The 16027-nt window shown below is 40.0% G+C and overlaps 1 protein-coding gene across 1 annotated transcript in view; it reads right to left on the bottom strand.

The window, feature by feature from the left end:
• CBLB (Cbl proto-oncogene B) overlaps positions 1-16027 on the bottom strand; it is a 181242-nt gene that overhangs the window by 11349 nt on the left and 153866 nt on the right. Inside the window, exons 14-17 of the mRNA XM_019557095.1 lie at positions 10783-10923; positions 5719-5807; positions 5467-5598; positions 3895-4035 (exon numbers count right to left, since the gene is read on the bottom strand). Coding sequence (XP_019412640.1) covers positions 3895-4035; positions 5467-5598; positions 5719-5807; positions 10783-10923 — 503 coding nt within the window. The remainder of the gene's footprint in view (positions 1-3894; positions 4036-5466; positions 5599-5718; positions 5808-10782; positions 10924-16027) is intronic.

Raw genomic sequence — 16027 nt, 5'->3', positions numbered from 1 at the left:
ACATGCTTTTTGGCTCTGCAAAGGGAAAATAGCATTTACACAAACAGAAAACAAGCATTTATGGGTAGCAGTCATGCTACCCATAAATGTGCTGGAGGTACTGAAAATACTACTCTATTCGAGTCATAGCCTCAGAGCCACAGATCTTACAGCCGATACTAAATACTGAAACACTGGACTACGCAAATGATCACGTCTGACTGACCACTGCAGCAACAGTGAAACGGACAGTGGTACCCAGATTATTTGCATCGAGGTGGTTCACAACTGACTGAATTTGCAACAGCTTGCTGAATTAAGGACAAACTACTTGGCTGCTTTCTTCAGCTTTTGTTTCAAAGGCAGCTGCTTCCCAATTCAGCTAGAGCTCATTAGCAGTCTTGCAGAGCTGTTTGCTATCATTGCATATGCCCCCAGCTACTTTGCAAACCCTCATTCTCAGAACCTAACAATGAGAGAAATATGCAGGTTCTACTGTATAAGCAATCCGGGGGCAGGGACTGTCTTTGGTTCATGGTCGTACATTAACCAGTCCGATGAAATCTTGATCCATAGTGGAGGCTACTAGACACCATCAAGGATAAATAAATACTCAAGCCCAAAATTTTCAAAATATGCAACTAATAGTATTCAATATTTAGGTACCTAAACTGAAACAGAATAAGACATAACTGACGGGAGCTTAGCACCCTAAAATCCTTAGGCCATGCAAGTGTGTGGCCATACATTTCTATACTTGTTATAAATATTTGTTTTATATATCAGATTTGTTGAAAATGCTGAAGGCTTGTACACTACTTGATCTGAGTATCAGACATGAATACCAGAGTTCATAGCACAATTTTACTCCAAACTCATTCAGATTGCTAAGAATGAACAATGTCTTTACAGAAAAGGACTGTTACAAAACCTAAAACCCTTGAAAATGGAAGGAAATAAATAGTTAAGGATATGATTTTTTTTTTTTCCGGACAGAATACGATTGGTTAGCACGAATAATGCCAATTCATGTTTCATCACAACATTACCATTTCAACTCTGATCCAAGCATTTTTAATAATATTTTGGATATTTAAACAGATATTTTATTACCTTGTCTTTGGAACTGAATTATTTTAAGTGTTATAGGTAAATTAGATCATCAGATAATAGCAGATGTATCAACAGGTGGTAGAATTTAGGAGTATACCATAAAGATTTTCTTGGCCGATACAGATGGCCGAATATTAATCAGCCATATAGGCCAATACTGATCTGATAGCCAATTTACAGAAATGTAGCCCAGCATCCTGCTGATAAGTCTGGGGGGCAGGAGGGCATGGGGAAGTACACTGAGGCCTCCCACAGTGAGGGAGGAACTTGGGAAGGGGCAGGCATAGGCGCTGCCCAGCCAGGACACTGAACGGGACACCAGGGCAGGATGGAGCCACAGGTGGCTTTGTCAAGGGGTGTAGGGGGGAGGGTGGGCAGCTCCCTGCCACTGCACACACCCCTTGGGGAGGCATGGGGGACCGCCCCCCAAGATTTGTGCACAGGTCAAGGGAGGGCTGCCTGCTATTGGCTTGGCACCAGTGGCTACACCATTCTCTTCCTGGCAGGGGGGTGGGACGGGGCGGCACTCAGGGCAGGCAGGGTGGGTGACAGCAGCACTGGAAGTGGGGGTCTACAGGGAATTTTGAGGTGGCTAAGGCCAACCTCTCCAAGTCCTGCCACCACCTGCTCTGCCCCAAGTGCACCCTAGCCCAGACAGACCCCTGCCAGGAAGAGGCTGGCACAGCCCCTAGTCCTGAGCCTGCAGCCCACCCTGACTCCATGAAGAAATGTGGGGGAGGCACATGTCCCCTATGCCTCTCCCAGGGCTGCACACAGCAGTAAGGAGCCAGTCGCCCCTTCCTGCCCCTCCCTGCACTCCCTGGACACCCTGCCCTGCGGTCACATTCAGCTACCTGGCTGGGCAGTGCCTGCCTTTGTCCCAGCCGCTCCCTCAACCTTGGGGGCCTTGATCTGCATCCCCCCACACACCTTCCCCCCACAGACTTACCAGCAGGACACTGCTCGCCAAGCTGTCAGGCTGCATTCCTAGCCATGTGCATGCTGCAGCTGCACACATACACACAGCATTTATCAGCGACATTACCAGCTATATCAGCTAAAACAAAGCTGATTGCCAATAATGTCAATTTTCCTTGCATCAGTGCTGATCCAATATGTGACCAATATATCAGTGCATCTCTAGTAGAACTGTTCTTCACTTACATCATTGATGTTCCTGGAAAATAGTCGCGTCCATAAGGTAGTTTAATAGGAAAAAGTATATAACAGGGGTTTTCAACTGGGGGTATTTGGGATGGCCTCAGGGGGTACTTAGCAGCAGGTGCCACCAGGTGTTTCCACTGGTCGTCAATCGGCCACAGGGAACACCACCTCCCCACCCCCCGTTTGTTAACTGGCTGCCAGGGGAATCCTCTCTCAACCAGCCACTGGGGGTACACTGACCCAAAAGGGTTGAAAACCCCTGGTATACAACATGGTTGATTTCTGATAAAAATTATGCTTTTATATGGAACTGCAGTTGGAGCATATCAACATGCATTATTAACATGGAAAGATATAACATTTCTATGTTTTACTTTTAGAAGTTTTGTGCTTTGTTCATAATTTGAGATCTCTGTAAAGAAACACTTATTTAGAGTCAGACCTAAGATTGTGCTGTTGTGATAACTATGATATTGCTCGTAGTTGCACACCCACCTTGAAATTCTGGGATCCTAGAGCACCCCTCAATTTATCCTCTGCTAAGCCCCAAATCCCTGTGCTGTGGAAACAAACCATCTTCTGCAACCCAGGAGCATTCCTGTTAAGTGCCCTGGTGCCTCAGTCACCTTGCTTTCATCTAACATATATATATCACATGTCTACTGGGAAAGCAAAGAAAATATAGGTTGGCTGGATGCTATAAACAAAGCAGAGCAGCCTCTCATTTGTATCTTGATTACACCACAACCCAAATTCCTCACCATCTCTTCCAACAGCTTCCTAGGCATGCTGAAAGGGGAGCAAAGACACCACATAGCATTGCATGAAAGAATCCTTTGGTCATGGAAACAATTGACCAAAAATACCCTCCTGCATCTTTCAAGAAGTAAAAGCAGAACAATTCATTAACTGTACCATGTTTCCATACCTTCAGGAAGGTCTGGGGCATCCTATACCAAAAGCAACAAGCAGAGCCAAATTAATTAGCACAGACAACCAAAAATTGTACCTCACCAGGAAGAAATATCAAATCAATCACAGCAGTGAAATTTCAATGCTACATACAAGTTGAAAGCAGAATGAAATAAGGTTGGCAATGATTTGGGGGAGTAAATTTCATCATTAGCAAGGGGACAATCTTGGTTTAGGTCTGTATGTGAACCTTTGCATAGGGGCAGTTCTGGCAAATATGTTGTCCATTTCTCTTATGTTCTAGAGTTCTCCCCAGGTCCCACTTACAAATAAGACAAAATTCACACATTACATCATCCTATAAAATCCCAATACTGCTGGGCATATATGACAAATGATAGACACCGTCATCACAGAGCTCAATGGAAACTTGGCACTTCAAAGGAACTGCTCCTGTTAGAAAAATGCTAGATACCAAAATGTCACGCCCTGTATAAAAATACTGATTTTCTCTCATTACTTTGTGAATGTTTGAAGTGGAGATTTTATATTCTTTCTGGGTTAATTGCTTCATTCAGTTTAAAAAAACTGATCTCTCTGGTTTTTAAATGGTTAGTTATAGGTGTATATATTTTGCCATTTAGTTTCAATGACAGTATTATCAGCACAGGTAACCTTTTGCTGTAAACAAAAATAAATGAAAAAGGTTTGTTTTTCTACTCTTACCTGAAGGAGGAAGGAACAGTTCATGTCCTGAAGGAGGTCGGCTTCCTGAGCCACCAGGTTTTGTAAGCTCAATGATGCTGTGACGAGCGGGAGGTGGTGGTGGAGGAAGTGAGGGTGGCGAGGTGTCAAATGCATCTTCGCCTGCGTTTAGAGAAGACTAGTTACATGAGCAAAACTTCATTAAAAATAGTACAATAAAAAGCAAGCTCAAAATTGATTTTCCTTGGCAACTAACAGAGGACCTCACTCTAGGGTTCATCTAGCAGTTCAGTAAATCTAATAATGAAATTGCACGTCTGATGCCTTTTGTGCACAACCCAAAACTTTTAAAACATGCTGGAAATGACCTTTTTACTGTATTCAGGTTTTTTCTACTAGAGGAAAAAAAATGGTTTCTCCTTAGGTTGTAAAATAATCAGGGCATTTGTGGCCAAGCTGCATATATTGCATCCTAAAGAAAGGATTCACTCAAAAATCGACGACTATTACACACCAAAGTGACAAATAATATGCTGAATACAGCAGGTTTGATGTAAATTGTATTCATCTTCTGTGTCATCTTACCAGGAAATAATTCAAGACAAAACTGGAGATCAGCGGTTCAGGCCCAAGAGCCAAGAAACTGTAGTCCTTGAATTCATGGGAAGCCTTGTTTTTGCCCTATGTGAGAACTAGTGCCTGCAGGTGTTCATGTTTGCCAAAAAGCTTGATTCCTACCCATACCACCTTTTCTTGCAGTTCCACATGTTTCTGCACTGCACACATGGGGGTCTCACAGTGCTTGGTGCAGCAGCATGGCTAATTCAAAGACTCTAAGGAACAAGAAAAGCAGATGGGTAGCAGGACTTAGCACTTGTACTGAGGCAAGCTCAGTTGTGTGTTATGGAGGGTGCCAGAGCACAATTATAAACCCCAGCATGGGTAAAGAGCAGCTTGGTTACCATCTTTGGTACTGGAACACAAGAACTCCTTCTGGAAGGTAGAATTGGGGATCAAGTTTGGTGATTATGGTGATCCCAATATTGATCCCCTTCACATAGTGAAATGAAATTAAATGAATAAAAAAAATGTATGTGTGGTGGGGGGAGGGGAAGGGACTCACAATATCTGAAACAGAATTTGGATCCCTTGGAATCTGACCCATCTTCATTATGGTGTAAATGGTTTTGCTTCTATATACAAGTAGAAGGAGAATGTAATATGCCTTTACAACTGTTTCTGGCACAAGGACTTTCAGGTAAATTGCTGCTAAACTTATACAGATATGATGAATTTTTCACATATCCCAAGCAGCAAAATCAGCACCTTCCACATCACTGGCCTCCAATGACTAACAAAGAATTTGAAGTTAACTGACTAAAAGTAAAAAAGCTGCAATTATCTTGGACTGGATAATGACATTGGCTGTAGAGCAGTGATTAAAGAAGATCTATGCAAGTACAATTATACTGTCTAACCCATAGTTCATTTGAAATTCTTAATAAACCTGAAGTCATTTTTGCAATAAGCATATTACTTGGTTAATCTACACTATATGAACCATTAAATATTTAACAGGCAAAGGTTGACAACCTAAAGGCGGCACCAGAAGATCGTAATCAGAGGGCGTCCTGTTGAGCAAAGCGCTGTGTTTTGGGTTGTCTCTTGCAGGCGGTCGTGCAGGGGGCAGAGGTACTGGAACACCAGGCGCATCAAAGACTTCTCCTGAATAACATAAGTACAGGAAGTAAATGCCTTCCTGCTATACCTGTTTTGGAGAAATTTTCTTTTTACAGAATTAAACATAAAAATACAGAGTAAAAAATAAAATAGTGAAAAATATACCTAGCTCTGGGTGCTTTGATTTCTTCATCTCAGAAGCAGCACTGTGTGTTCCATTCATTATGCCAGTGCACGGACCGTTTTCACACACCCTGAAAACAGAGATCAAAAAGAACAAGTCAACTGATGACTCCTAAAATTAAAAAAATGAATGAGAAAGCACAGTATGTTACAGCTAAACAAACGGAGGAAAGGAAATTAATCACAAACATCAGACTCGCATAGATGTAGGCTTCCCCCCTTCCCTCCCCCAACACACTTTCAAAGCAACCAATTAATGCTTGCAACCACAACACCCCTTTCAGGAAATGTATTCTTTTCCTAATGAGGAAACTGAGGGAACTGGGAAAAAAAAAAAAAAAAAAAAAATCAAATCTCACTCAAGGTTGCCATGCAAGGCAGTGTAAGAGTTCACAGCCCTCAAACTCAATCTATTAGAATAAGCTGCTTCTTCCTACAGCAAAGGTATATACGTAAGCTCAGGGTGCAGACAGATGTAACAATAAAAAAATTGTTAAATGTCATTAAAATGATTCAAAAGGGCCAGCTGTACAAATGTTCCAAACATTCTGGTAGTGGCTGGTGTGCTCCAAAATAATAACTCTTTAAAATAAGGTACTATTTTGAATGGTTTCACTTGTTATTCATTGTGCACAGGGAAGCCATCTGCATTTCTTTTTCTCTGCTGATGAGCCGGGCTTACCACCCCTACTCCCCTCCCAGTTTAAATCCTACTGATGCTGGGCTTTCCAGTCCCAATGCTAGACTGGGATTTGAGGCTGGAGGCCTGGGCTCCTGGTGGCAAGGAGCTCCTCTCCCCTACTTCACTGCAGTGCTCTCATATCTCCCTTCCCTGTGGGAGAGCCTCCTCTAGCATCCTCTGGCTAGAGAGCCAAGCCTGCATGCAGTCACAGCAATTTTGAAACTTTAAAACTGGGGGAAACCACAGGGATGGTACCTGTGCCACACAGTGTAAAAAATACCCTTTTAAAACATTTCCAAGCTCATTGCATCTGGAAGCATTTCCAAAGTTACTTCTGTCCCCCTCATTCTTTTTTTTTTCTTTTTTTTTCTTAAAAGCTTGGGAGAAAATGTGACCAAGATAAACAAAGAACCAAAAGATTACTGAAATCAAATGCAGTGAAGCCTACTAAGAAAAAAACCTGGGCACCTTAAACAGGAATAAGACTACATAAATAATAAAGTGCAGCAAAATTCCTACTCAAATTTATATAGAACAGAATGATCTAATTCTGGCTAAGCAATTTAGCAGTCTCAGCTGGTTCTGCTGTTGTCAATAAAAGCAGTGCAGTACTTTTCCTTCTATAATCTTTTACTACAATTTTATTCCTTCCTTCAAATGGAAATAAACTGTTCTGTAAAAAGAAGCAGAAGTATCAAATTGGCAGTTAAAACTACTCAGAACCAGCAATTGCAGCGTTTCAGGCAGTGAAGGAGAAGAAGTGAAAATCTTGCCATAAGAACTGAAATAATTCTGAGTAGATGATATGAGAGGACTCTGATTAAAGACTGAGGGACATTAATAAGAAACCAAAATCATATGAACGGGTAATACTGACACTTCACCCCATGACAGGAACCATGGGCTCTGCATAATTAAGGACAATCAAAATGAGTTTCTTCAGTCAGAGGAAGCATGGTGGGTGTGTCAGTGTATTGTTTCAACTATGCTGGATTACATGCGGCACTGCCTCTAATCATAGAGGAAGCTGCTAGTGTGGGACTGATTTAGGGTTTCACCCATAGGGCAAACATCAAACCGCACTGGTAATATAGATGGATGGATGCATAAATGTCTGCAACTATTTCAAGTAGGAATGAAGTGGAATGTTGTGTGCAGCATTAGTAGGTATAACTAAAAATGAGAGGAAAATAAGAAATAGTTATAGTAGCCGGAGTGCAGGAACAAACAAAAATCCTCTTCGTGTTGAGACCTATTAGATTGTGAGAGTAAGTGGAGGGAGCATTGCTTGCATTCTTTGAAGCTAGATTGGTAAAGTTTAAAATGTTGTTTGAACAGGCTTTGACTCTTTTAGCAGATGCATTATGTAGCCTAAACTTTTCCAGCTCTCCTCTGCATATTCAAAAATTCTATCAGCTGCATACAAGATGCTTTCACACAAAGCAACAAATCAACCAAGTAACTGATCGTCTGCTCAAAAAACGTTTCAACAAGCCATTTCATATATTGTTAAACCATTACTTCAAGTGTTAAAAATGCCTGGGTTCGGTTCCATTAGCCCAAGAACATGAAATCTTCAAGTAAATATATGCTTTAAAGACAGGACGTGGGAAATGAAAGATTCCTTAATCAAACAGCACTGACGATAGAAGATCTAGACCCCCCCCCCCCCAAAAAACAAAACAAAACAAAAAAAAAAAGGTCATGAAATCAGATCCAGGATTTTAATGGATTTACAACTGGAATTCATTTGGTTCCTTATGTATGGAAATTAAGTTTTATGTTGAGAAGCAGAGGCACGGTATCCAAGCAGAATGAAATCCTGAATTCCATTCCAAAATGGCAAGGTCAACAGATGTCCCCTTTCTGCACCAAACATTGGTGATCTATTTGAAGATGACTCAGTAAGGCTTCCTGCAAAGTAATGCACTCTTTCACCACATGCAATTATAAGTTTTAAATGGTATAAATGTACATACATAGAAAGAAGCCCTAAACGTACTGCTGGAAAACAGGAAACAAGTGGTGCTGCAAAAAATTAATTAGTTTTCATAAAAAAATTCCCTTTTTAGATTTTAATTGGAAAAATAATTTTGGCCACTAAAAAAAGTTTTCATTTTTTTCTTTGTTTTCAGTTAAAAACCAAAGACTTAGAGGGAAAGTGATTTACTATGATTTTTTTTTCATTTGATCAATAGAATCCATTTATGATAGAAGTATTTTGAATGAAAAGTTTCACTTGGTTCCAGCTCTAACATCTAGATCATTGGTTGGAATAGATTTGCTTAATGAAGTGTGCTCTTTTGACTAGTCAAATATCAGCATCAACAACTTCTTGAAATAAAATTTTGAGTACTTGGAATATTTATGTATATACTTCATCACTATACTTTCGAGTGCTTAGTAGTTTTCTTTTTTTAGTACTAATTTTGTCACAGTATATAATCTGTACAAGGCTTCCTGCATTAATCATTAATGAAATCCTGGTTTTAAATTAATGAATCCGAGTTTTAAAACATTTTCTGTGGGAAAAATGCTGGATTAATGCCAGAGCAGCAATGGTAGGCAACTACATTTGTGTGATCTCTCTCATGGTTCAATAAGACTAAAAAACAAATGCTGAAAACAAGGAAGTTTGGAGTTGGCTTTTAATGGATAATATTACTAGGTGGTAGGGCTGAGGTCCCAAATTATATTCTCAGAAATAATAAAAAGCTCCTAAAATTCTTCATAAGGGCTTTTGCTGCCCAATACGAGTCCTCAGCAGCTGCAGAATCACTGGAATCTGTTCCCATACCATACACTCTTATAGCTTTTGCTGTGTTTTCATGAGCCATTAATTCTTCCTCCTCTTAGGCAGAGAACTCAGCTTTCTATTACGTCTGACATGGTAGAGAGAGGAACTCCCAAATGGATAAACAAAACAAAACTTCAAATAAATGTGGTCATACATGTAAAATCCCAGAGCCATTTAAAAATCTATCTTTTCTACACAGTGAATTCTGTACTAAGTTTCTACTTGAAAAAAATAAAATAAAATAAAAACCCTTCCTCCAGAACCAGCTGGAACATAAAAGGCCACAGTGACAAAATGTCCAGGGAACTGTAACATTCACATCTGTGCAAAGTTTGGGTCAGCATTTCTGTTAATAACAGCATCTACGTCCAAGAAATTTAATAACTTGGACCCAAGAAGCAGCAAGAATGTGCCATTTGACCTAGGCTATCCTAACATACTTTGATTAAACGTGTAAAGCAATTTGCTAATTGTGAGATGAGGGGATAAGCTTGGTTTTATTGCTCTTGGTGACTGACATAACATTTTGAAAGAAAAGGCAAAGTCCCTACAATTGCTAGTATCTTGATGTATTTTTGGACAGCAGAAGAGTTTGGTGAACAAAGAAAGTCTCATACGAAAGCCCATGTAAAAAAGGGCTTTAAAGGTTTAAATCAGCTGTTACATGCAAGCCAAGGAAAGAAGAAAAATGTTCATAAGCACAATTTTATTTTTTATAGTCACTGTCCAATGATTTGGTTGTTTTTCTACCTTTTATTTCTTCTGAGAAAGGATTAATCAAAATGTCAAAAGCTGAAATTTTTAAACCTGACTCTGGGGGTGGATTTTCATGTCCAGAGGGATGCAGTTTCTGGTGTTGCAAACCACTTTGTGGTGCCACAAACTGCACATGAGAAATGTGAAAACATGTTCATAGCAAAATTTGCTACCAAGAAATCCCAGTACCAAAAAAACAGCACAGAGCAGTATCGGTAGCATGTGCTGGACCAAATGGAGGGCTGGCCACCCAGAGCAACACTCTGGCTGCCAACCCCTGCTGAACCACGATACCAGGTAATACCTTCACCCAGGGTAATCTGCTGTGCACCAGAGTACATGTGTAGAGGTATGCAATGGGGCACAAAACAGTGGCACAAATTTGTGCCGCTGCTATTTGTGCCTCTACAAGTGCACAGCCCTGCACATGGGGACCCACCCTGGGAGTTTAAGTGTTGCCTGCAATTAATAATAAATATATGGCTAAATACTTGAGACAGCTCTGAAAACCTCAAATTAAAAAGGAAAAAAGCACTGAATGCAGTGGCAACATAACAAGGCTAATAAGTTATGAACCACACAGGTACAAATATGGTGACCTGCAGATAACTTAATGGGTTTCATACTCCCTCAAGTTCGGCAGAAGAGGTCATGGAAATAGTCAACATTTTTAGAAGGCAAGCAGCTTAACCATGATTACTAAAACGTTTACATCAATGGGGGGGGAGGGGAGGAGGGAATTCCCCTCTCAAATAAGTATCCTCTACTCTCCAAAGTAGCATATGAATAGCAAATATGCACAAGACCTTACCGAGTAACAGGCTTTATATTCTGACAATGAAGTGGTTGTGACAAGGTTACAGGATGGGATGAAGGAATCTTGTACTCGTCATCATCAGCTCCATGTTCCCTTGATTTCTCAGAGACGGAATTTGATATAGAAATAGGGCACCTAGAGAAAGAGAGAGAAAGAACAAATCTAGCAACAGAATCATGTTCAATCAAATGCGAAACAAGACAACAGTTTCTTATAAATATCCTCAGTATGCGTTTTCCACTTTGAAGGTGAAAGACGACTTTCCAGTCAAGCTTAATAAAACTATGAAATTAGTGTCCTTTCTCTTATCATCCATTAGCAAGGATGTACAAGAGCAGCGGGCAGTTAACTTTTAACCACCAGAAACCTATTTTATCAGAGTAGAAGACAAAGAACTGAACAGATTGAGTATATAAACATATCTAAGAAGCGTATTCTCTTTGTATTTTCCTAAAAGCCTCCATAAAAGTTTACAATAGGACAGCGACGTGTTTGAAAGCTAAGGCTCTCTATGGAACCAGCGATATCCGATTTTAGCATTGCGACCTTTATGTATTGGTCTTGGGTTATTTTCTTTGATTTATATCTTGAACTGTCATTTTTTTCTTAGACAACTGTCGAGATTATTACTAGGACATGGTGTAACCCCAGAAGAGAGGTAACATCTATGTAAATAACATATGTAGATACAGAATTAGAAGCAAGTCCTTTCGCAGAGCATATACTGCTTGCTGTCTGCAAATTCCAGGTCAATACAGTCACTGTGTGTACCATCAAAGAGGGTTGGGAAGGAATGGTAGGTACTTCCAACAAATCTCTTCCCAAACCAGAGATGAACAAACCAGATAAAGCAACAGCTGAAGTTGCAAGAGCAACCACTGCCTAGGAAAGAGATTTGCTTCTTTCTATATACTTGACTCCCATTTTCCTTGTAGTTGGCTTTGGGAACTATGAAGTTTGCCTTTAGAAAGCATCCCTCCTCCCTAACCATACACTCAAATGAAAATAATTTTTATACAAAATATATAAGCCTATTAGCAAATTTCAGTGCAAAGTGACACTGTTAAGAGAGAAAAATCCTTGCAAATAAGACGAATATTAAATTTTGTCCCAAGGAAGCAATGATCCTGTAGAATACAACTTTTTATCCCCCGTTAATGTAAACCTATGTTTAGAGCAAGAAACTCACAAAACCTCTTGCACAGGAACAGTGACATTCAAATCAAGAACCTAATATATTTCAGGTGTCTAACTTCATAGACCAAAGTTAAATTCTTAAATTAACTGAATAACAGAGATGTAAAAGTTGGATGCCAAGTTCTGAAATGTCATGCAGTGAATCAGGGTTAGTGTTTTAAGCAAAAAAAGAGTGCAGTTAAATTTAGGTTAAATAAGCATAATGTAATGTTCATAACTTTGATGCTTTTGTATAACCATGTGGTTTGAATCTACCCAAAGCTTTTGACCTACATACCACACTTCAAGGGAAATCTGCTTAAATAGGACTTTTGAGGAGAGTTACGGGTCATGAAGAGACCTGAACCTAAAAAGGGAGATGGCATCATTTTTGTTTCCCTGTAGTTAGTTATTTTGGTACCTATATTATGGGAAGAGAAGTGAACTGAATTTGCTACAAGGCTATATACATCTTATTTTTACAAGAAACAAAGTACTGAAGCATACAACTTGAAGGATAAAAAAAGAACATATACCGCATGGTGTCACAAGTTTATAGAACTCCATTAAAAAAAAGCAGCAAAGGCGGCCACTAGAGATGCTAGCAGATCACATATCTGTAAAATATCCAAAAGGAAGGAAAGGACTGCTGAACTGGAATGATGCATGCACTGCTTTTGTTTGAATATATTCAAAGTCTGGAGCTCTCTACATTCTTGTAATTTCTCTTTCCTAAACCCAATAATATACTTTTGGCTTCAAAAAACAAGCTTGTGAAGGACAGGAATTCAATTTCTTTTGTGAACACACAGTTACGCAAAACATATCTATTAAAAAGACAGAAGGTTTATAGAACTGAATTTTGTAATGGTTTGTATTGCAGTTTTCAACCACCTTCTGTAGAGGGAGCAAAAGGCCTTTTCTAAATACAGTTCAGGCTGCATTTACTTTTTCCATCTTTGATTTCATATTCATAGTTAAATTGACAAGAGATTTGTGTCACTGTCCTCTGCCCATCAGAAGAGATGTAAAATGTAACAGAAGGATGAGGAAAGTTTCTCTCACTTTTGTGGACCAGCAGGTAACTCCCAGCTTGCAGCCCAGGCTACTCTGAAGATAAAATTATATGTAACCTTAAAAATCATTGAGTTGCACACTTAGCTCTTACAAACACTGTGGTTTGAAAAGCAAGCATCTAGCTTGGGGATGTCCAGTACTTACTGGGACAGAGTCTACTTGAGGAGTGGGTAAATTATGGCCCACAGGCCGGAACCAGCTGCCAAGAGATTTTATCCAGCCCACAACGGGTCCCTTGGTCCTGCCTGGCCCAATCATGAGGGGCAGCCCAGGCTGTGGCGCATGCAGAAGGTCCCACTGCAGGGCTGGTGTGGCACAAGCAGCCCTGGTGGCAGTGGCTCCTTCTGGCTGCCGCTGCCAGTGTCACTGCCAGCCCTAGATGCGGCCCCACTGCCCAGGTACCCAGACCATCTGCCCTGCGCCCAACATACCCCTAGTGCAGGGCTATGTGGGGAGTGGATCATGGCTCTGCCCTGGGCCATGGCCCCATACTGTCACTGATCCATGATCCCACACCAGCCTGTCCTTCCTGCTCCCAGACACCACTCCCCCATCCCATCTGCACCATCAAGTGCAGCCTGGCACCCCTAGACCGGTTTATTAAATCTACCGCTGGGAGTTTTGGCAAGCTGTTGTGGACATCACATTGGGAGGGAAGTAATGGGTTTCATAGCAAGACTAATATCTACAGAGTCACAGTAAGTTCATAACATCCTGTCACAAGGCTGAAAGGCAGGACAGGTCTCATGATTAAAGAAGTTACTAGACATGAGTTCCCAAAGGCTTGGGACGCTAGGCCTGGCTATGCTTTACAAATCCTTTAAGCTAGATCTCAATTTCTCCATCCTTAAAATAAAGATACTTGCCTAACAACTGCATGACGTGTGATGTTTATAAAGGGTTTTCAATGTGCAAAGCACTAAATGGTTCAATTTTATTTTTTTTAACTAACATCCTCCATGAGAGCCATAAATTATCACATATGCATCATGCTTATATTAATTGTTTGCAAATCATTCTTTTAAGAAATAGCATTGGCTTTCTGGTTTATACTGTGTACAATAATTTTAATATTCATCTCTTCCTTCATTTCTGTTGTACTGTAAATTAACAAAGAATGTTTTATGGGGAAAAAAAAGTCTATGGCAGATTTCAAATTCTGTTCTGATTAAATGGAACTCTATTCTTAAGTTCTTGAGGACAGAATTGTGTATTGTTATACCTTCATTATTTTTCCATTAGCATAATACCAGTGTATTGAGGTAAACATAGAAGAAACTAAACAGGCAAATTCTTCAATAGAGTTTGTAATGGCTAGGCAAAAAAAATTGTCTTGTTTCATAAATAAATGCAAGTGCAAAAGAGTTGGATTTTACAATATGGATATTTTCTAGGGACTTGTTTGAAACAATTAAAACTTATTCTCTTGCAACTTTAGGCAAGTTTTCTGATTACATTCTTCAAGTAGAATTTTTCAGATATTTTAAAATAATTCTTCAGTTAAAAAACACATATAAAGCTTAACAGCATGAAATACTCAAGATTTCAAAAAACCCAACAGAACAAACAAACCCAGGGGTTTTATTTTTAAAGTTTACATTCAGTTGTTACATTTTTAAAAACAAAATTATTACTACTGTGAAGTTCTGGAAACATCGGTATGCCAGCAGAGAGAAACCAAGGGAATAGACAACAAAATCCATTTCTATAATTTTTTTCCCCATATTTGGCAGCGTGTTAAATTTAAAAAGTGTGAATCAGATCCTGATAAATGGTGTTTCAATATTTTCTGGCTAGCTGAAAAGTAGCCAGATGTCAATCTCTCTCTTTTCTATTGAGGCATGATTCATGAAGAGTATTGAGGGCCAAAGGCAAAACAGGGAAATATATAAAATCAAAATGGGTTTTTTTTGTCAGTAGCTGTCAAGTCACTTTGAGTCCATCTCAAGTTTACCTCTGAGCAGAATGACAGTTTGCAATCATTTACACTGCAACACCTGGGAGCAGGGATCCTCTCTTCTTATTTATCAGTTGAGTGTTCCATAAATCTTGGGTATATACACTTGATTCTGCAAGTGTCTGAGCACTCTGGCCCTGATACAGCCAAACAATGCTGGGACTCTTCAGACATCCAGGGTGCTTATACACATGCTCTGGGAGTGGGAGTGGGGAGAGGCACAGTGCTTGAATCAGAGTGGCTCTTGGAGCTGCTCTAATTAAAAGTGCCTGGAACATCATATGCATCAGCATCCCTGAGCTGAAAAACAGTGGTGGGGGCACTTTAACTCAAGCTTATTAAGCAAGCTTTTGTTAAAATGCCCCTGCTACCATTTTTCAGTGCGGGGATGCTGATACACACGGTGCTGGAGCACAGTAATTACAGCGTGTCAGCACAGTCTCACTGCATGTCTATAGGTGCCCACAAGGAATGAAGCAGTTCTTTGCTGGATCAGGGCCACAATGCTTAGCCTCCTGCAGCCTCCAATACCACTGTGAGGAAAACCATAGCAGATTAATGGAGAACTTGGTGGCTCCAATCAAACGCAAAACTCCTATTTATTTCAATGTGGCCAGGCAACCTCCTGAAAGCATATTTTCACATAAAACAATGGGGAAAAGGGAGTATAGTGGGGGGAAATATACACAGTACTGTGCTATTTTATTTAGTGCTATCAAGCAACTAGACATGCCAGATATAGTCATAAAACACACAGCTACAAGAAATTCAAAGTTCTTCACACTTCTTTATGCATGCAAAAATGGGACTTTCAGAGATTTTAGCTGTGGTATTCAAAATATTTGAGTTGAGAAGCTCATTTTGCTGAAAGGGCAAAGTCAGACCTACTCATATATGGTAAGGAAACTTATGCCTCATGTGGTATGGTAACTGGAGGTAAACTCAGTTCAGCTTGAAAATCATTTCTCCTTTCTTTTTCCAGGAGCAAAATAAACATTTAATAACAACTGCTTAAGGAAAAAAAAAAAA

The sequence above is a fragment of the Crocodylus porosus genome, unplaced genomic scaffold (genome assembly GCF_001723895.1).
Source record: "Crocodylus porosus isolate Cpor-Errol unplaced genomic scaffold, CroPor_comp1, whole genome shotgun sequence".
NCBI lineage: Eukaryota > Metazoa > Chordata > Crocodylia > Crocodylidae > Crocodylus > Crocodylus porosus.
The sequence above is the reverse complement of the archived record's forward strand: the minus strand, read 5'-3'. Positions and strand labels throughout refer to the sequence as shown.